Source organism: Astatotilapia calliptera, chromosome 18 (genome assembly GCF_900246225.1).
Source record: "Astatotilapia calliptera chromosome 18, fAstCal1.2, whole genome shotgun sequence".
Classification (NCBI taxonomy): domain Eukaryota; kingdom Metazoa; phylum Chordata; class Actinopteri; order Cichliformes; family Cichlidae; genus Astatotilapia; species Astatotilapia calliptera.
This window is the reverse complement of record NC_039319.1, coordinates 20,087,012-20,108,773: the sequence shown is the minus strand read 5'-3', so window position 1 is coordinate 20,108,773 and position 21,762 is coordinate 20,087,012. Positions and strand designations below refer to the sequence as shown.

Genomic DNA, 21,762 nt, shown 5'->3' with positions numbered 1-21,762 from the left:
TATGGTTAACAAATGCTTTGCTTCTCTTTTTGTTTGTGCTCCCTCACCTAAGCTCACCTTATAGGTCTTTGTTATGATAACTGCACTCAGCGTGAGTTCCCACTGAAGTCTGGAGAGCCACACATATTTGATAAGATCAAACACACTAGAAAAACAGTGCAGTCTTTTGGTTGTGCCTTGTAACAGTAACATCCCAAAGGCTGTTAATCAGAGAATGGATTTCCTCATTCTAACGCTGCTTAGATGTTTATCTAATAGATAAATTGGGTATTCTCTGTTTCTCACCTTTCAGACTATGTCCGCTCATGTAAAGCTCTATTAAATTATCACCATTGAATGCTTGGAGCTTAAAAAAAGACAGGATAAATAAATAAATCAGTTACGATTGATATTGTCCTTAACGGAAATCACACACACACACACACACACACACACACACACACACACACACACACACACACACACACACACACACACACACACACACACACACACACACAATCTCAGCTTAATTTAGAGTTGTGGTCGTCATAACAAGTGAGTAAGTAAACTACAATTCTGTGTTTAAAATAGTAGGAAACCAAAAACACCCCAAAAGAGTTAAAATAATGATAAACCCTTGCGGGCGTCTGCTTTACAGACATGTATTATTACACTTAATTTAAAAAATTCCCACTCACAGCAGAGGCATGATTCTCTGAGGCCTAATAAAGGTTAAACACATGCTGTTTTACAGCTGGCTGTTGTTTTAACACACTGAAATTATGATAGAAAGTCAATGGATAATCCAAATTTGGGTAATCAAGGTTATCAATCACTCTGCTTGTCAGGGTAAGCAGTTACATTTACAATATATTTTTTTTAAACTAAGGAACGGAATTTTTTTTTAAAAATGATTTAACCTTGTTAGCTCAGCAGTTGAGTCCCTATAGCTCATGGACAGATTATCAGTTATGATTTAATTTCCTCCAGATGTCCTCCTATATTTGAACTGATATTGTGTTAATCTCGACTATTATGCTGTAAGTGGCTTTGCAAAGAAAGGAGATTTTTCCAGTGCTGTGGTTCAGCAGAGGGCCTTATCGGCCAAGAACAAAACTGCCTATAGGTTATTAGGCAGCTATACTAACTTTATCTTTAGTGGAGACATAGAAGGTTATTGAGTTTCATTAATATGTATGATTCCAAAATATAGCCTCAAAAGACTCTGGCTGTGTATCTGCCAAGTAAATGCTACATGTTATTTAGTTTTGGGTTCATTTTGTTCTATATTTTTGATGCATTAGGTTCACCGCTGCTGCCACCACCACAGCGCATTTCTGACTCAGCTTACCCCTCTAATTGATTTGACATGGTAGATCCAATATCCTTTTCATGATAGTCGAACTTTAGTATAATAACTTTCTATCTCCCCCATTCTGCTTTTATGGACGTATAATGTTTCCACATGTTCTGTGTCCATTGGATTTTTTTTAAACAGAGGGTCTTATAGAGTGACTAAAGATATGTTGAGCCACATGCTGTGGGAGTGAAAGGACCAGAAAGATTGCACCAAGTTGGGATGTAAGTGAAATAACGATACAACAATCTCTGTGCCCCCATCCATTGTTTCTCCATTTAACAGTCAATAAATAAATAAATACGTTTATTATTAAATGAAATTAGTTTCATTTAGTTGAGATTTTCACAGTGCTCCTCAGGATCATCATCATGTTTAGGTAAATATTCACAAATATAACGGTGATCACTGCATTGCACAGAAAATGTAAGTTATGATGTTGCCTAATATTGTTTTGACCAATCAGTCATTCAATTCAGCAGACTAAGGTGTCCCATAAGCTCAGTCACCCAATGTATAACGTATTCCTGGGGGGAACAGAATAATAAAAAATAAAATAAAATATAATAAAACCGCCATTTCTTGTAATTATTTTAAAAACAACAACAACAACTCAAGCTTTAGAAAAATCAAGTGATCCAACATGTGGCTCAGGGTGTCCCTAATGCAGCATTTGCACGGATGTGTTACACTGCTCCGCGCTGCATTCATTGTTAAATTACTGCAACGATTACATGACAACTTATAACTTATTAGAGCTTATTACGGTGTATGTGAAGAAACTCCTAGAAAAAGATAAAAAAAAAAACCCCAACTAGACTCCCCCTTCTATAATAACAACAACACCAAGAAAATGTCCATAAAAATATCTATATGTATAAAAAAATGTGTTTTTTGTTGAAATAAGGTTATGATTGACTGTGTTAACTGATTTGATTTTAAAGTACTCATTGCGAACTCTCAAGGTAGCAGAAAACTTAGATGACTTCAAAAAGAATCGTCAGATTTGTAAAATCTAACCGCAGTCGAGCTGCTTCTGTAGGCTAATCGTCTCGCGCTGTTCATTTGAGGCCCAGCAGTGGCATCATCATCTCAGCAGAGCCAGGCAAGAACTATTAATCGAACGGATCTGGTGAATTTGTTTTGTTAAGAGTTGCTCTCGCTGTGAGAAGTTTCACGCACAGAAGCCTGTGACGTGACAAGCTGACCTCGTGAGGTCAGTCCAAAGACAAGAGAGGGCCCGACGTCCAATCACACAGCTCCCCCTGGCCCTGAACGTCCGGATCTTTGACCAATCAGCATGCGCGCGGTAGAGTCAGAGGGGACAGCGAGCACAGATAAAATGTTTAACTTCAATCCATCCTCGCACAGCATCTTCATAGTCCCCGCAGGACTGCCAGGGCAACCAGCACTTTGATTTAAACTCACCCCTCAGCCCACATCGATCACCGGAAAGCAACCAGTAACTCTTATGAGGAATTCGGTGCGCTGCGGTCGAGGCAACCTGTTACTCAACGAATGCAAAGAGGGCGTCTAAACTAACAAAAGAAGGAGCGTCTTGTTGGATTAAAATCTACCAAGGTAGCTACGTTAAACGTGTGAAGCGACCTGACAGAAAGTCAGGAAACATGACAGCACTTGCAGGAGGTTTACCGAGGATGATGAGGCCGACTCCCCATCAGAATTACCCGCGAGGAGGATACTCTCTAGAAGGTAAGAAACCTCATCCAGCTGCTACTGCTCGCACATCTAAAACTAAAGTTCAACTTAAAGCAAAAAAACTTGAGCAAAGGTGGAAAAAGTGACTGCGGAACATCTTTAAAACTGTAAAAAGCCAAAACCAAAAATAAACAAAACAAAACGAAAAACAAAAACTTGACTTTAAATGTCTGTTACTGGAGAGAAAGTCTGACTGCGCTATATGGTGATTGGTTTTGAATTTGTAATATTTCATGTCTATTTTATGCCTACTATTTAAGCATAAGTGTAGTTTTTGTGTCTAAATGTAACCTTTAAAAAACGATGTGTTTAATAACACAGTTGTCCAGCTGGCCAATATATATTTTATAAATGCTTTTACATATTTCACTGCTCTTATTCCAACATAGCCTGTCACATGAGAGTTGTGAGGAGTTGTTGTTTGTTTGTTTATTTTATACATATACAGTTTCCAAAGTGTTTTGCTGAAAAGATAAGAGGCAAGTTGTCTAGTTTTCAGGTGTTTCACAAACTAAACCTCTTGTTGTCTATAGTCTCGACTCCGTTAGGACAGGGTCGGGTCAACCAGCTCGGTGGTGTCTTCATAAACGGCAGACCTCTTCCCAACCACATTCGACATAAAATAGTGGAGATGGCCCATCACGGTATCCGGCCGTGCGTCATCTCCCGTCAGCTGCGGGTGTCCCACGGCTGCGTCTCCAAAATTCTCTGCCGGTACCAGGAGACGGGTTCTATCAGACCGGGGGCCATCGGAGGCAGCAAGCCGAAGGTGAGAGACGGGACGGCTAATGTTGTGTCTGATTATTATTCAAGAGCCAGTGTCCACAGGTTATTTCAGCAAAGCTTTTCAGAACACGCTCAGACAACACATTCCCGTCAAAATAAAAATCTTCACTGTTGTTAAACTCACAGATTTAATAATCTGGAAATTTGGGTTATATATATATATATATATATATATATATATATATATATATATATATATATATATATATATATATATATATATATATAACCCTTATTTAAAATATGATTTCTCCCTTTTCCCACCGAAGCAAACCGCTTCTCCAGAGATTGACAAGAAAATCGAAGAGTATAAGAGAGAAAACCCGGGAATGTTCAGCTGGGAAATTAGGGACAAACTACTGAAAGACGGAATCTGCGACAGAAACAACGTCCCCTCAGGTACAGACAATTATAAAATATTGTAACTATAACCGGAAGGAACGATGTGGAAAAATCATTTCATCTTCCCCGCTTAAAAGTGATGGGATCATTTTAATCAACAAAAACGAGCGCAAAATTTGTTGGTGTAAGGGATTCTGAACATTTTTTTGTTAATTATTTGATAATGAAGTATTTTTTTAAAGAATGATTTTACTTTTTTCTTTCTTTCTGTAACTTATCCGAACTTTTCCGTCTGACTCAGTGAGCGCCATCAGCCGCGTCATGCGCTCCAAATTCGGCGGAGCTGGTGAGGATGAGGAGGAGGATGAAGAAGTCGTGAAGAGGGCGATGGAGGAAAACGAGCCACGGACGAAACACAGCATCGATGGCATTCTGGGAGATCGATGTAAGTTCTTCATTTATGATTTCAATGCGCTGTGTGCTCATGTTACTGTCCAGGAGAATGTTGATAAAGAAAAAAAAATTAAGAAACGAATTTGAGTAGAAAAGTAAGATCTGGTTGTTTATGGCTTTTAAATGTTTAATTGTGTGTGGTCGGTTTTGTTGTCTGTAGCTTATGAGCAAGGCTTTTCAGGCTGGTGAAATCCGCTTGTGCTTTGCCGTTTGTTTGTATCAGAAAGAAAATGAATAATAATAATAATAATAATTTCGATATTACTTTCTGGAAATGTTTGAATTTTTAAAATCTCAGATGCTCACGCATGCGCATACACTTGTGAGAGTTAAACAAATAGTTTTTTCAAAATCAAACATTTGTGTAACTCCCAGGCCTGAGAATTTATTTCTTTTTTAAAACACTTAATCGGACACTGCGAATGAACTTCTGAGCACAAAGCATCGCGAGTCCATTTAGAGTCACACCTCGGTATGACGCACAAAAAAGCCAAACTCCAGTGAGCGGCTCAGTGGTGTACAATAAAATGCCAGGCTCTTTCAAAATAGGGAAAGAAAGGGAGGAGGAGAAAAAAAAGCTGCGCTGACAAAAGGCCGGGAGAAGACATTATGAACCCGCAATGAGCGATGAATTATTCAGGGACACCAACAGGCCCAGTGCGACCTGGTTTATAGACTCCTCCAAAAAAGTGCCAGTTTGGAGGATTTCGTCAGTGTTTACAGAACAAATCACATCAAAGGGGAAAAAAAGGGAAGAAACCAGAATCAGACAATCACCTGTTGATTTTCGACCTGTTGAGGACTGAAATGAAACTGTTGCTATTGGAGACGTGATTGAATTTATAGTTGCTACACGAGGAGTAATTATGCTGCTGTTTTAGCCTAAATAATGCAGAGTTTCCTAATATATTTCTGTTGAAATGCGAACTCTTGTTCTATTTTACCAGACGGGAATTCTTCTAAGAGGAGAAAATAAAATTAACATTGAGTTAACGCATTCCGCAGCTCACAAAAGGCTCGCAGTTTTGTGAAATGTGGAGATGTGTTAAATTCACGCCAGTCAAATCGAACGGTTCCGTTACTGTTGCGCACGGAGCTTTTATCGCCGCTTTTTGTCTTTGCGCAGCGAGCATGACGCCTTCAGCGAGCGAGCGCAGGGAAACTCTTCACTCTTCACTAGATTAAACCCGAACCCTTTTATTTCTCTCCACTTTCATCCCAGAAAAAGTCCGCCCCTTTCCTTTCCGCCTAGGGCGCATACATTTAATGGAGTGACTGTGGGCACTTCCCTCCACCAGACGAGGAACATCCACAGTATTGATCAGGCCAGCTTGCTTGTTAAACTTCTTCAACTCATTTGTAAGGGAAGGGGGGGGGGGGGGGGATACAAAATAAAAATCCGATTAGATTCTGATCGTAGATGGATACACCAGCAAATTATGATTTCATACGCATAATTTCTTCTTGACCCTGATTTGCTTCATCGCCCCAAGCCGAAGACCTAGTTGTTTAAATATGTTTAAAATGTAATTTGAATGATTTTTAGGAATTGTTTTAATTGTCAGAACAAAATAAACAAATAAATAGAAGTTTCTCCTTTCTCTCTCTCTCCACCAAATAGGTGACATCCTACACGCAATCATCTTTAAAGCACATTTCTCTATTGAGAAAAGTACAATTTCATTCTTGTCTCTTTGTGGAAGTAGTTGAGTTTTTCTTCTTTCCCCCCTCTTTTATGAGACTTCATTAGAATGTGAAAAGGGTGGTTTGGGGACTGAGAGAGTGTCTTCTGGCCAAATATTGATTAAGTAGGTGTTTGTAGAGGCTATTGTTGTGGTAGAGAGAAGCCTGTTGCTCTCTGCCCCTTTCTCTTCTACCACTATTGTTGGCTTTCCTTAAGTGCTAAGATCAAAGCTGACTCATTTAGATTTATTTGTCTGGGAAAAAAAGGACTGCTAAGGTTTGTGGGTTAAAGTATATATCAGGAAGGCCAATGGCATTGGTGAGTGGCTGGAACATTGTGGGAAAGGGTTTGATTGTTCCATTTCCTGCATAAGTGAAAGTAGACTTGACAAAGTTTAAACAGCGCGTACGGTTGAGCAAGTTGGTTTACAATTTATATATATGTGTGTATATATATTTGTTAATAAAGCAGTCAAGCAACTCATTGTATCTTGGGTGTGTGATATTTACAGGAACACTGAATTGTGCAACGCTGTTCTTGTTCTTGGGATGTGTTAATTGATAGCATCCTTTCCTCCATACTCTTAGCACTTTAGCCTTTAGCGTCATACAATTAATTAAAGTAACCAAAGTCATCGAAGCTAGAGCAGCAAGTCTTGCAGGATCCATTTATGGCAGTGGGGTGAAAGGCAAAAAGAAGAAGAAGAAGGAGGAGGCGGGGGGGAAGAAAGCTCAGAAATACAAACAGTCAAAGGGATAACTTTTCTTTAAAAAGGGAGTCCCGTGGTGCCAAAATGAATGAGCTCAGTTCTTTCAAATCTGCCATGGTGAACGCAGTCAACATGTAATAATTGGTTTCATTGAGGTGCATTCCAACAATCTGCTGCCATTCTCCTGCCTCTATTGTCCAGAGGCAGGCAAATAGCCAGAGGGACAGGAGGAATCAAGTGCTGACAAAACATGAAAGATTTAGCTGCTTTTGTCAAAGGAGCTGAGTAGGACTTTGTTTGTGTAAATAAACTGGGTTACTGGCTCCCTGTGATTTTGGCATGGCTTTTGAATGAGGGGGAAATTTGGAGAGCGAGGAGAGCAGAAAGTCTGCAACTGCGTTCAGGCCTGTGCCGTATTTTAAAGCGGTCAGAAATGCGTATGTAATATAGGTTGATCTGAACCGCCAACAAAGGAGAAGCTATTGCAATAACAAACTTCCGCACGTAGCCGGCTACATACAGGCTCTTTAATCCAATTTTCAAGTTTCATAACTTAGGCTCTCATGAGGCATCTAAGTATATAAACAGATAACATTTCGGGCACACACAGGGAACAGAGGCATCCAGGCAACATAGCAATAACCCTTAACTGTAAACAGAGAGAGAGATTTTGTAGAACATGCGACTGGAGTTTTGGAGGAGACAGGAGACAGAAGGCCTCAGTGCAACCAGAGGAATGTCTGCTATAGCCACATTTCCATTTTCCTCTCAGGGCTGGATAATGGAAAAATTTATATGTGGGGCTCACTCTGTGTTTTCCTGTGTTGAGAGTGCTTATGATGCTTATTTATCCTGTTAGACTGCTGGGAAAACAGCCCAAATTCATAGATGGATGGGTGGATAGATACTTCTTTGCCCTTCTACTCTACTTAAAATACTCAGCACTTTCACATTTTGCTAGTCGGCACCACTCTCAACGCTCTCTCCTGCTCCAAAAAAGAATGGAAAAAATCCACACTGGCTGATCTGCAACTGAATGCAGACTCTATGCTTCATTAAAGCCTCTTTCTCTGTTGGCACCCACATTGTGATCCTCCAATATTAATTCAAAGGACAATTAATGAATGCGGGCCAACTTTGAAGTAATGGGCTGGGGTCCTGCCCTGAGCCGGCCCCTCGGCGCTGATGTACTCTCTGCATTCTCCCCACTAACCCCAAAGACACTGTGAAGTTACTGAAAAAGAAGCATCGAGCAATAGAAGGTCAAGGAGAGGAGCCCCAGTAGAAAAAGAGCTCTCTATTTTCTTGGAAGTATTAGCCAAGCAAAAGTCTGTGATGGGGAGGATAAAGGAGCGAGGAGAGAAAAGGGTCGGGAGCGAGGGGACTCTCCAAAGAAGAGCCACAATGGGATAGTTAATTGAGTAAAGCCAGACAGCGTTGTCAATCACTTAACTTTGTTTAGCCTCAGGTTTTGTGAAGCAGTTTCATCCAGCACATTGCACATTACGGACGTGCCAACGCAACTCTGCTGCTGTTTTGATTTATTTCTTTTTCTCACTCTGAACAAGGAAGACAACATTTTTTTTAAGTAAAGAAATGTGTGTTCTAGTTTCCAGCTTATTTCCTACCATTTAAGTAAAAAAAAAAAAATAAATCATAGACATTTGTAGGGTCTGAAAAATTAAAGTGTGGAATGTGTTGATGGTTTTTCTCTCTGAGTATCTGTGCAGTTTTGTTGCAGGGTCAGTGGCGAGGCTGACTCCGCTGCGGTGCTGTGTGTGTGAAAAGGTCAGGGGCTAACCTGGGGTCACTTCACTGTTAAAACTATCAGGCCCCAGGAAATGAGGTTATGATAATGTTTGGGAAAAGCTGTCAACGGACAAACCAGTGTCAGGATGTTACACCGAAGGATCCATGACGCACAAATAACCTTCTTTTTGCAACACGTACATCTTTCCTGCATCCGAGAACCATATTCCGGCTGTCCTGCGTCAGGTAATTGGTTCGGGTGTCTGTTTTGCCTAACAGGGCAGAGCTGATGGGGAGCTCTGCTGGTTGGTCTCTGTGTGACTGGAACGTGCGGCAGACTGGCCTGTTGCTGCAGCCCTGCGTGGGTTCTTTGCAGTTGCTTTGTCCGTGCCCCGAGGGTGGAAATGCCACCGTGAAACTGTCACCTAACTGCACTGCGGTGGAACTAAATAATAACCACCGCACACTGGGCACACATAATAGCCACGCAGGGCCATTTGTGCTTTTTTTGTCACCCTCACCGATATTAGACAGAGATACATCTTTCAACTTCATATTGCCGGCTATTTCTTTGTCCGTTAAGTGCTAACCTCCTCCGCTTATTCGCTCCATTTTTTTTTCTATGTCCATCACATCATCATCTCTCACTTTTTCTCCCCCCCCCCCCCCCCCCCCCTTTTTTTTTTTTTTTTTCCCAGGCAGCTGCGGGTTCCTGGGGGCTCTTTAGCAAGTCAAGTGAGCAGCCCACTCACTCCCAATTCCCCCTTAACTGTTAACCCCAGCTGAGCCCATAAGCTGTCAGTTAACCATTCTTTCCCTCAGTGCATCTGCTCGCTCTGGCTCTATGTGGCATGCCACTATTTTATTCAGTGGCCCACTCGCACTGTGCTCTGTGGCCTGAAAGGGCCACATCTACTTCCTTGGGCAAATAGCTAGTTCATTTGTCTCTTCTGCCCTTTGTTTTGTGTTGCGAACACATGTCACCAGCTCAATTACCTTCTCTATTAACAGCCCCTGGAGGACGGGCTAAGCCAGCCCCTATCAAGATGAGACTATAAACTGCCACATATGCTCTGCTTCGCTTTCTCTTTCCTCTGTGTTTCCTCATCCCCTCGTTTCCCTCTTCATTTGAGACTTTCTCGTCTTTTTTGATTTCTTACTTTATTCCTTCCTTCAGTATGTACTTTGAGTCTCTCTCACACTTCTCTCTCCACCTCTTTGGTTTGTTTCTCGTTTCAAAGTGCATGTGTGTAAATTTATATGCATGTATGAGCGCAGTGTCTCTTCATATTAACATCTCTTGAAAGGGTAAGTGGAGGGGGGGGGGGGGGGGGGGTGAATGCTTGGCAAGGCAAGCCCTGGCCGAGGTAGTTTCTGCAATACACAAGAGCAGCCTTTATTCCTAACAGTCGAAACCCTCTCTTGGGTTTTTTTGGCTTGTTTGAGGCACTCCTGCTGCAGGTGAAGCTAATGGAACTGGACATTCCCCAAGTTCACATCTGTGACCCTCTGGAGTTTATCTTCCCTGCCTGTCAGTCTCCTCTCTCGATCAATATGTGGTTGGGTTTATCTTGCATGGTGGGTCTGCAGCACTGTCCTTGCCCTCTGCATTTTATCTGCCTGCACGCTCGTCTGTGAATACACTTGTTTTTTTTTTTTTGTTTTTTTTTGTCTTGAATTTCTGATCAGGGAAAGGAACCTGTTGAATTCACTTGTTGAGCTCCTTAAACTGCGATAAACACAGTCATATCTGTTCTGCTATCTGAACTAGCTTCTTATTAGTTTATTATACTACATCTTGCTCTCTTTTGAAACAACTGTTTCGTGGATTATTCTTCAGCAACCTCAATTTCCGCTTGTGGGATAATAATCTATCTTTCTGTTAGGACGCCCGTCAGAGCCAGAGCCAAACTGTGAGGAGCGATGGAGTATTTTCAGCTCCCCGGTGCTTTAGCTCCAGCGTAAAATTTGATTTGGGTGTTTAAGTAAGGAGGTCGAGGCCTTCCTTTGTGCGGTTAGTATCCTCTTCTGTCGTTTTGTTGCAGGGAATGTGTGGGAACAAGCCTGCTTCTGCATCAGCATGCCTTAAAAACTGATGTCAGTGCAGGAAAGTTTTTTTAAAAAAAAAGTCAAAGATGCAGATGCAATGATGGGAGAGCAGAAGACAAGAGCAGTGAAGTAAATTGATGAGATTTAAGGGACAGGTCCTAAAGAATAACCAGCACCCCAATTTGCCTTAGCTTGGCACCCAGCACGCCTTCCCCATCATCTTCCTCAGGTGCCTTCAGCCTCCCATCTCCTCACCATGTCAACCCTTCAACTCCCCATCCCCCAACTTTGTGCCCCTCAGGCCATGGAGGGAGGGGATGAAGGGGTGCTCCCCTGCTGTGCCCCTCCACAGCCCTCAGTAGCCCTTCTCCAGACTCCTTTGTGCCCCCCCCCCCCCTTTCTTCCTCCCACTCTTCATTCCCCCACTCAGCCCCTGGCTCTACAGCCCCCATCTCACCCTTCAGCCCCCTCCACTCCCCTGCTGGGCAGGTGACAGGCCCCTGAATGCGGGCCCGGGCGTCCCTGATGGCTCCTACAGATGGAGCGTGGTAATCGGTCCAATAGAGCCCTGCCACAGGCTTTTCCCTGCAAAGATACAAAGGCCTGGCCACATAACAACACCCCCCCCCCCCCCCCCCCCACAAAAAAAAAAAAGAAAGACAGTGAGAGAGGAAGAGAGAAAAAGAGAGAGAGCATGCTAGAGGATGACAAAAGCAACACTGTCATTTACCATTAAGGACACTCTGTGACGGACTGTTTTCTTAGTAGTTACTAATAATAAAAACAGGGAGGGAAAGGAGAAGGAAAGACAGAAATAAAAGGTAAAAGGGTGCAGGCGAGGAGATCCACCCCCAACCTTGTAGTTAACATGATATACAATGCCAATGGGGAGCTTTCTCCTCTGAGGAGTTTTATGAGTTCGCCTTCCCTCCCTCAAGAATTTTTTGCGTTTCTTTGCCGTCATTCATTGTCTTTTTTTTTCTTTCCTTCTCTGTTCGCCCATTATTAAAATGGTAATGGCACTGGATATAGCTGTGCTCGCTTCCTCATCTTGAGATGTACTCTCCTCAAGTTGCTGATTTATAGAAAATGCACAGAGAAATACAAAATAAGTTTCCTTTTATAAGCAAAGTTTTACTTTAATCCAAAGTCTCTCTTTGTGTCGGACATGTATTTTACATATAAAATGTGCTTCAGTGCGTCTCAGGCCAAACTTTACCTGGAAAAAACACAACACAAAAAACAGCCCATGCTCAGAGTTGCACTTTCCAAACCTATTGAAGCATCCAACCAATCACTGATCGCCTATACACCTACGTGGCACCCTCAGTCCAAATGTAATAAAGAGCTCTTCTCAGCATCAGAATCTTGTGTGCTGGCGGTCCTTATCACAGCAGCATTCCCTCAGGCCAAATCCGTGTGTAATGCCTGGTCAGACACACACTGGCAACCAGCACAAACATTTCCTGCTTGGCTCCAGAGACTCCAGAGGCGAGGGGAGATCTCTGCCTCTAGCCCCCACCCCCTCCTTGTTGTCTGACTTGGCACTTTTTAATTAAAGCTTTAAATCTGAAGGGCAGAGGGAGAATGTCTGTCTGTTTGGGGGGGAATAGCCAAGCTTCGGTCTTCTGCTGAAGCCTTTCTGCTGCTTACACCTGTCCGTCTGGTTTTGAGCCACTTATTTCGTCTCCCTCGGCGTAGAGGTGTTTGCTGCATAGTTTGAGTGTCGAAAAGGTGCAGTGAACCCTCCTCATGAGCTTTAAGGGGTCCCTCTGGGGTGGATTTGGAAGTGGATTCCAACTCTGTCTTATTTCCATCTGTTTTTGACACATTGTCACAGTCTACATTCACCGAGTGAAAACCCGTAGCTCAGGCGCAGCAGATGCATGTTTGTGAGTGTGCATATGAGTGAGAATGATGGGGGGGGGGGATTGCACACACGTAATGGTGGACAATGGAAGACTGTCACGCTAGTTTGTGGAGCTTAATCATTATTTAATAGATGGGCAACCTCCCCCTCAAAATTCAGAAATGGTTGTCTATGGTCTCAAGCATTCAATGATTCCCTTCTTCTGCTGAATTAGGTCCCAATGGCTGTCTCCCAGTTACCCAGTTGCTCTCTCCTGCCCTCAACTGAACAAACAGATTAAGAAGCACCTGCAAAAGGCTGACTGCCTTTCACTATGGGACCCTATCGGCATAGGACACAGCATGGCTAAGACTGGAAGAGACACAGTGTCCCAGGGAATGGATACCCCAGAGAGATGTAGTCCTCTTTAATCCATGTTCAAGCAGCCTCTGGCTTTTGATCCCCTCAGGAACCACTGAGGAGTTTAAGGGAGCAGGAGGATACAATCTAAAGTGGCTCTGCACCATGTGTTGCACTCAGCACAATCTATTGTATCAGATCCTGCTATTGTACCCCAGCTTAGTATTTACTACAGTGTTTCATTCTGTGTCAGCCTGACTCCTCTGAATATCGAATTAACACAGAGTTTGTTTCCTGATCCCAGCCAGTCACTCAGACGAGGGCTCCGATGTGGACTCCGAGCCGGGTCTGCCTTTGAAGAGGAAGCAGCGTCGGAGTCGGACTACCTTCACGGCAGAACAGCTGGAGGAGCTGGAGAGGGCTTTCGAACGCACGCACTACCCTGACATCTATACGCGAGAGGAGCTGGCTCAGCGGGCCAAACTCACCGAGGCTCGAGTTCAGGTTAGACCCACGCACGCAAAAGTTTTGGAGACCTGAATCTTGACAGTATAGCAGTGTGTCAGTCCGTCATGACTTTGTGTCACATGGGCATTAAATAGCCTTGAGATGTTGCCACGCATTCCTCACAGCTATTAGACATGTGTTCCTCTAAAAACCCTTGACCCTTTGCCCCTGCACATGCAGACAGACAAAATGCAGATTCACTACAGCCACCGTGTGTGAAAACAGTGTCCTATTTTTGGCAAACTCCTCAAAAAGCGCTATGTTAAGATCATCAAATATCACAAAATAGACTCTTGTTTAAGACGGTTTCCTAATTATAGGGTTTAACAACCGTAACAACCCTCCAGCCTTATCTGAACCCAGCGACCAGCCATGGCACACAAAGCAGTAATGTGTGTCATTTCACTTCACTTTACAAATGTTAAGATCTCTGTCAGTTCAGCTCCTTGTAATCACACCGACTGGCCTGGCATGTGCACATATACCTTCACTGGCCTGATGGCAAACCCTATTGGGTTAGGAGAAAAATAAACACTTGCCTATGTTACTCTCTCAGGTGTGGTTCAGTAACCGAAGAGCCCGGTGGAGGAAGCAAGCAGGGGCTAATCAACTGATGGCGTTCAACCACCTCATCCCTGGTGGTTTCCCCCCATCAGCTATGCCCGGTTTGCAACCCTATCAACTGTCAGACAGCCCCTACCCTCAGACTTCTATAGCTCAAGGTGAGCATAGCTGAACGAATCTGAGCATACCTGAGTAATGATTTTGCAGATTTCTTCTTATCGCACATGTTTGTGTTTTTATAAGAATAATCGGATTTTAAATAAAATGTTTCATCTAATTTTATCCAGCAGCTTCTGAGCAGCCCAGCACAGTCCACCGACCGCAGCCTCTACCACCCACCTCTGTGCACCAGAGTGGGCTCAGCTCCTCAGCCAGTTCCCAGGATGGGAGCTCTGCGTACTGCCTGTCTTCTGGTCGACACGGCTTCTCAGGATATTCAGAAAACTTTGTGGCCCCAGCAGGACACACCAACGCCGTCAACCCGACCATCAGCAACAGCCTCTCACCGCAGGTCAGTCTGCCAATCTGTTGTTAAAATACACAGCAATACATTTATCGCCAAGTTATTGTACTTCTGCATAAACAAACATTAATTAGACTGAAATACAAGCACACACCTATCCACACATAACAAAAAAAGAAGCAGTCCTTCGCTGCGGTTCGAGAAGTCCACCATATGTTGGAATAATGACACACGGGCACTCGCACTTCTGTGTGTGGCCTCATAGACAGCTTTGCAGCGACACAGATGACACCTTGTTAGGCTAAAGAACTCGGTAGCTTTTCATTTTTGTTTATTCCGACGGGTAGCTTGATGAATTTAAAATGTGGCAAACGTCAGTCTTTGGAGGGGCAGAAAGGACCAGACGTGAGGAAGGATGTACGGATGTCGGATGATGACACAAATCAAAACTGAAAAGACAATTATGGTCGATTACACAGTCATCAGTGTCCATCAGTGGCTCCCTACCAGCTCAGAAGATAGACTAACAGGCGTAAAACGAGCTTTTAACCGCCACAAAGGGTGGCGGGCTCACATGCAATGCATGCTGAGTCTTAATTCCCATGAGAGAGAATCTCAGACTCCTGTCAGGCTCAGATAAAAAAACAGCTCCGGGCAGGTTTCTTACTTTGTGAATGCCTGAGGATGTATATACCGAGAAAAAAGAAGAAGAAGAGCTTTGTTGTGGCCACTGAGGTGCACAGTTAGAAAGCAGTAGGTGGCACCATTGTGGCTGAAGCTATAACTGACCACTTTGGCAAACATCTGAAACATCTGGTTTTAAATGCATTCAAAGTTAGTCATGTCTGCTAACTCATAATTTGTAAATGGTACGCAAGCTTGCTGGTAGCAGCCTTCCTGTAACTGAGCTCATGCTTGTGGGCTGAGTTTCCTGCACCCACAGGGTCACCAATGGACTTTAACTCCAATAAAGAGGCCAAAGGTGCTGTGGCCTCATGGATGGTTTCAACATTAACCTTAGTGGGCCGCTCTGCATTTAAACGGACATCTCATCTTGCAAATCGGACGGCATGCCTCGAATGTTTTCTCAGTCTGGAATTGCAATCACTGAATGTTCCAGTGTCTTAATTGATTGGAATGAAGTAATCTAGCCCTTCGTAACAAGGTGTGTAATTTATGTAAATGACTCACTTTGTTGGCTAATTTGTTTTAATTTATGTATCCATTGCAGCTGTTTGAATGTACATTACAATGCGTTTTTCTCGATTTCAGATGAGGATAGAATTAATTTCCCGATTTTAACTTAATAAGGCAGAGAAAATGAGAATTTATTAAATTCTATGACATTGATAGTTAATACCTCAAGACCTCTCTGCACTCAGAAAACTTTACTTCTTCAGTTTCGTCATATAGCTACGTAGCTTGGTCAAATTTGTATCAAATCCTTGCTGGATTTATCCGTTTATCTGACCTCCAAATTTGTCTATAATATCTGATCTACTCTACTGGATCCTTCAGACGTTTCGGGGTTTCATTCAACTCCAGATATGGAGAGGACCGTGGAGTTTTGATATGGATAAGGTTTACTTTAGATAGATGATATTCTTGTCTGAACAGTTAGCTCTGCTTTGGGAGTAGCGTTCACGCCAGTGGTTTCCCTTTCTCCTGTGTCTCGCTGCTGATCTGGTGCATACCAAAGCAATCCTTTCTCACCAAGGAAGCAAGCGGCCAGGATTTGCACCCCCCCGAGTCCTAATCTCCGGAACAACCTCAAAACAGACACATACTACCAGGACCTGATGCTGTTTCAGTTGGAGACAGAGAGGGCATGAGTACCTAGATCAGACAGAAAGCCATGCAAATACAACGCAAACTAACCTTTGCACACACATGGTGCATGCATTTCAACACAATCATGTGTACTATATGTTTTATTTTGTAAAGAAACACCACGTGGGGAAAAATGTTAAAAAAAAAAAAATCTTAATTTAATCAGGCAGTCTGAGAACAAAATCTATTTTACAATAACAGACCAGAGAACATGAAAGACTCACAAGAACAAAACTGGATGAAGACACAATCAAGGAATCCTTAAATACAATTCGTAGATTCATAGCAAAAACATGCACGGGGAATATCTAAGATTAAGTATTCATTGGATATTGAGCTGCAATTTGGTAGGAACGGGGGAGAGGGATGTGAGAGTGTAAATGAATACCAACAGTGAGAAATCCATCCAAACTTTTCATACAGCGAAGAACGATGGGTGTGAAATTTGTCATCTCATTTTTTTCTTTTTTCTGGGCTACATTACAATACAAATGATCTCACATGGCCAAAGACACAATAGCTTTAAGGCTGAAGGTACTGCGACATGCAAGGCCTAGTTTCATTCATTATTAATCAAATATTAACTAAAAAATAAAACGTCTTAATTACTAAAACATGACTGAATTGTATTGTTTGAAATCTACGTAAACAGAAGTTGAGATATCAGCCTTGCGTGTTCAAAAATATTTAGACTGCACAAATGGAAACTAAATACTAAAGGGGAAAAAAGAAAAAATATGTAAAAATAACTGAAGAAATTAAATAGTTTGAACTAATATAGCAGCTTTTAATCTTAACTAAGTTCAATTAAATGCATCGCAGTGCATTTCTGATTGACAAACGACTCATACAACAAGGGTGGAAAACAAGGTGCTGGCCTGCCATTTGAATTAAATGGAGTTCAGTGTCTTGTCCAGTATGTTGATAAGCTGGGGATCAAACTGGCAACCATGCCACTAGAAGACTGCACTTTTTATCACCTGAGCCACGGCCACCCTCGAAGCTGCCTCTGTAGCATACATGTGCGTGTGTGCGCCAACTGACTGTCCGCTGTGAAAGCCTTTGTTTTTTAAACCACTTGGCGCTACTCATTCTTTATCTTTTTCTTTTCAGTTAGACAGTTCCTGGTTTTGCTCTTGGCTTCGGCTCTGCGTCCTCCTACACGGACTGTAATTCTTGTTCTCCCTTTTTGTCCATTTTTAGACATTTTAATGACTTCACTTTGCCTCTCACGCAAACCTTTGTGCAGCTGTTCCCGGTGGATCATTGATACCCCTACATCCCTGACATCGGAGCAAAAAACTGCTAATACACATACACGTACGCATGCAAACACCTACTGCTGCATGCTTGTAGGAGATGTAGCGCTCAGACACATATGCAAACACACCCCACCCCTCAATCCCACCTAACCTTTGACCTCTTCGCCCTCACAAGGACACTGTGGTTTTTGTCTCAAGAGAAAGTGAGATGATTAAGGGAAAGTGAAAGCGTGAAAGTGAAATTTGCTTTTTTTTTTTTAGGCAGAATTTAAGCAAAAATAAACATCACGTTCTCAGCGTTTTTGTTTTTAAAATCAACACTGAGCAAATTTAGACACTTTCTTTTTTTGTTGGTTTAATTTCAAGGAAATGCTACGAGTTGGCTAGTGTAAACAATGAGAGAAAAATACTCCAATATTTTTATTAACCTGCTTCTGCAAATACGACATAAGAACTATAGCAGATTCCACTAGTGGGCTAAAGCTTTGGCCACTGTTAGCTTCCTATTCCAAATAAAGAGAACCATATGTGTGACGGAAGCTAGTAATAATGTATTTATGACAGTGAACGGGGGGAGAGAAGGAGCGCTTACACTTCAGCCCACCTGTGTGGAGTGGATAAAATGAGTGTATGATACTGCCTTGGGATTTTTCAAAATTTACTTTGCAATATATTTTATTTTGAAGGTCACGCTGTAAGTAGAAAATCTCTTCAATTAAATCCAGTTCCTGTTCTAAACAATCAAGACTTCCTCTGTCTGCCTTCAGGTGATGGGCCTATTGAATCCAGGTGGAGTACCACATCAGTCCCAGAGTGACTTTGCCCTTTCCCCATTGACTGGGAGCCTGGAGCCCAATGGTGGTATGGCTGCTAGCTGTCATGGTTCCCAGCGCCTGGAGGCTCTACCAGGCCTGACCAGCATGCCCGCCCTGCCTAGCACTCAGTCTTACTGCCCGCCCTCCTACTCCTCCTCAGCCTATGTGGACCACCACCCTTCCTACCAGTATGGACAGTACAGTCAGAGCAAGGTACAATGTAATTTTTTAAATTTTTGTTATAATATTGTAACAAAAACACTAATTCATACCGACTTCCAACCTGATTTAGGTTTGTTTAAAGGCCTAAACCATAACCTCTGCTTTAATTGCGCAGATCCTTCTGATGAGTGAGCTTCTCAAATCGCCCAGCACTGCGCTGAAATTACAGTAAACTTTAGGGAATGCTTGCAGCGCGGTTACCTCAGTTTACATTACCATCATCGGGCTATCCACGTGGCCCGAAGCTTATCCCAGCACACACGTTTTCACTCACTGTCCTTTCGTGACCCCTGCGTATGATGAGCTTGCCCATCAAATCCTCAGTCTAGCTCACCTAGCCATGTAATGACCCCTGTGTAACAAAGATCGCCGCCAAAATGAAAGGACTCGTGTCTCGAAGTGCGTTTGACAGGCCAGAGGGGAGTGTGCGGTCTGCTGTTAGGCCTGATCTGAAGTACACTACCAAAATGTTGACTGGCCCATCAGTGGCAACATCTTGATGTCATTAATTTAGTCAGTCCTGGGAGGGACTCATATGTAGCTGGGGGGGGGGGGGGGCAAATGGATGTGTGTCTATGTGTGCGCAGGCGTGTACGTGTATCTGCATAAAAGCAGGGTAAGAGGCTTTTTAACAGGGGGTGATTATGGCCCTTGGCAGGTCCGGATTAGAACCATGTGTCCCACTGGAGGTCAGATTTAGAGTTGTTATTGATCAGTGAAGCAGTGCCAGAGATCCAGGCTAAGGCTCTGTCTCGGCGCAGTGTAACCAACCTCACCAAGTACAAACTATGTCCAGACTTATTCTCAGAGCTTTCTCAAAGCTTCTCATTCCGAAGTTTACCAAAGGGTCCCAGATTTCTTTCCCACCTGCTCTCACCATCCCTCCCTACCAACATCACGTCTCACATTTAACTGTCCATTTCACACTTAAACCTCCATGAGATTTTCTGTTGTATGTAAATAAAATAAACAAATAAAATAAACTTTTTATGTTCCCCTTAGGTGCCTTTTATTATTTGAAGCTCCCAAGGTGGTGTGAAGAAGAGGTTTGCCAGGCCTCGCTGACATTTGTCACTGGAAAACACCACCAGCCGCTGCCTCTGACAACTTCCCCAGGACAGCAAGACATAGTGTGGGGGCTAAAGCGATTCAGACATTCTCCTTTGGCAAGAAGTGAACGTTCTGAGATGAAGGTGAAGTGATGAAGGTAGTTGTCTGGGATAATCAGAACCAAAGGCACGGTTGCTCTTGTTACCCGACACTTGCTTTGCTTGTGTGTCATGTCATGCTCCAAGAACCAAGCGCTGATCATTCACCATACTTCAAGAGGAAAAGTAGGAGGGCGGGGATATGAGAAGTAATTCCACTCAAGACCTTTTAGTATTTTTATTTTTTAAACATGTAGCAGAGATGCAAGCTAAGGTAGACTTCATAAGAACTTCTGCTCTTCTAAGAATGTCTTCATCAAAACCGTGTCATGGAAAATGATATTAACTGTAAATTAAGTAACTCTTTGGCGATCAACGTGTGACTACACCGGGAAAACCAGCAAGAACACATGAACTGAAGCCACGTGGAGTCATTGTGAATCCGCTGCAACCCAAAGAAAGTGCAATACAGTCATACCTCATGTAATGTAAATGAACGTGCATCAAATGTTCCCCAGTTATAACCTCAAAAACACACTCTGTCTTCGTAATGTCATTCATTTTGGGTTGTACGCACTGAGCAATCAGGGGAAGTCATCAAGCGATGAATGATAGAACATATAGTTGTGATGTCATTAAGCCAAAAAAAAAAGAAAAAAAAATTCTCTGCCAGTGAATACATTATTCAGTTTGACAGTTAATTTTTGCTTTTGCATGTGTTTAACTAGTTTTTTTTTCTTTTTATAAGGAACTTGCAAATATTACTTCCACTTCCTATTTATTTAGTCTTCATGTGTCTTTTCTACACGTCCTCCTGTACAAGCACATGTAAGTGCTTCAGTAAGTCTTACATAATGCTCATTCGTTATGTTTTTTTTCTTTTTTTACACTCTTCATTTACAATGGCGTAAAACTGTTTTGTTGGTAAAAACATTTTGTGTAAAATATAGCACTATTTACTATTTATAATAAACGCATAAAAGTGGACAGTTGTAACACTGAATTGTGTAATTTGTGGAATGCATTTAAAAACATAGGCATGGATAAACTGTTTATCTGCACCTATCTACAACAGAATAATATATGAATAAATCAGCCCCCAGAATCTTACTACCTTTACAGAGAATAAATTTGGGGGGGGGGGACCTCTAAAAATGGTAAGAAGAAGGTTAAAAAGAATCTGATGGCGTAAAGCACCTTGGAGCGACTAAAAGTTCTTTCATAGTGTTTCATAGTTTCCTTCTTTGTTGTTTCCTACCTGCTTTTTAAAGATGGGGTGCATTTCTGGATCACTAAATCATAAATATATCTCCTTTCATAAACACTCCTTCACACCCTTTAATGACTAAAGCAGAGCTGCAGTAAATTATAAAAGCACAGAGTGGGGCATTAGTCAGTCACATGGCTATAGATGGTTTGGAAGACTTTTGGCTATCACCACTAAACAGAAACACACACACACACACACACACACACACACACACACACACACACACACACACACACACACACACACACACACACCAAAACAAGCCAGTTGGTACATTCTTTAAAAGGCTACAACTTTACCTGCCTTTTTTGTTTCTCTGAGCTCAGCTGTGCAGCTGTCCACGCCATTCATGGTACATATCTAAAATGAGGACGCGAGCATCAATGAAAAACACGGACGTTTGTTTAGTGCTTTCATGTGTTTTCAGTACTTTGTGTCTTGAGATGTGTGTTTAAATTTGTTTATGCTGAGTATTTGTGTCAAACGTGATAAGATCAAGGAAAGATTTAATTTCACTGTTTTCTTTGCTCTCTCCAAACTTTTTTTTTTGTGTGCAAGCGTTCAACTTGTAAGACACAGCCAGTGAAAAAGCCAAAGGGTTTGCTTTGGAGCTCCGTGTCAGTCAAGCTGCAACACACTGGA

The 21,762-nt window shown here is 42.5% G+C and overlaps 1 protein-coding gene across 4 annotated transcripts; it reads left to right on the top strand.

Moving 5' to 3' along the window:
• The first annotated feature begins 2,679 nt into the window (after nucleotides 1–2,679).
• Nucleotides 2,680–20,819, top strand: pax3a (paired box 3a). Of its 4 annotated transcripts, none has more exons than XM_026150519.1 (9): nucleotides 2,681–3,052; nucleotides 3,592–3,827; nucleotides 4,114–4,243; nucleotides 4,488–4,631; nucleotides 13,344–13,543; nucleotides 14,103–14,268; nucleotides 14,401–14,621; nucleotides 18,433–18,693; nucleotides 19,705–20,819. In XM_026150519.1, exons 1-9 carry the CDS (start codon nucleotides 2,968–2,970, stop codon nucleotides 19,720–19,722), a joined length of 1,461 nt encoding a protein of 486 aa, XP_026006304.1. In that variant the 5' UTR covers nucleotides 2,681–2,967; the 3' UTR covers nucleotides 19,723–20,819. The 4 variants fall into 4 exon arrangements, with proteins under 4 accessions (XP_026006302.1, XP_026006301.1, XP_026006304.1 ...); XM_026150518.1 differs by having other exon boundaries at nucleotides 14,398–14,621; XM_026150517.1 differs by lacking the exon at nucleotides 19,705–20,819 and having other exon boundaries at nucleotides 2,680–3,052; nucleotides 18,433–19,156.
• The last annotated feature ends 943 nt before the right edge of the window (nucleotides 20,820–21,762 follow it).

Bases quoted from the DNA above. Each gene is read 5' to 3' on its own strand.
- pax3a (XM_026150516.1), top strand. From the start codon at position 2,968: ATGACAGCACTTGCAGGAGGTTTACCGAGGATGATGAGGCCGACTCCC. The intron at 14,269-14,397 runs GTGAGCATAGCT...AATTTTATCCAG, and splicing joins TCAGACTTCTATAGCTCAAG to CAGCTTCTGAGCAGCCCAGC. The intron at 14,622-18,432 runs GTCAGTCTGCCA...GTCTGCCTTCAG, and splicing joins GCAACAGCCTCTCACCGCAG to GTGATGGGCCTATTGAATCC.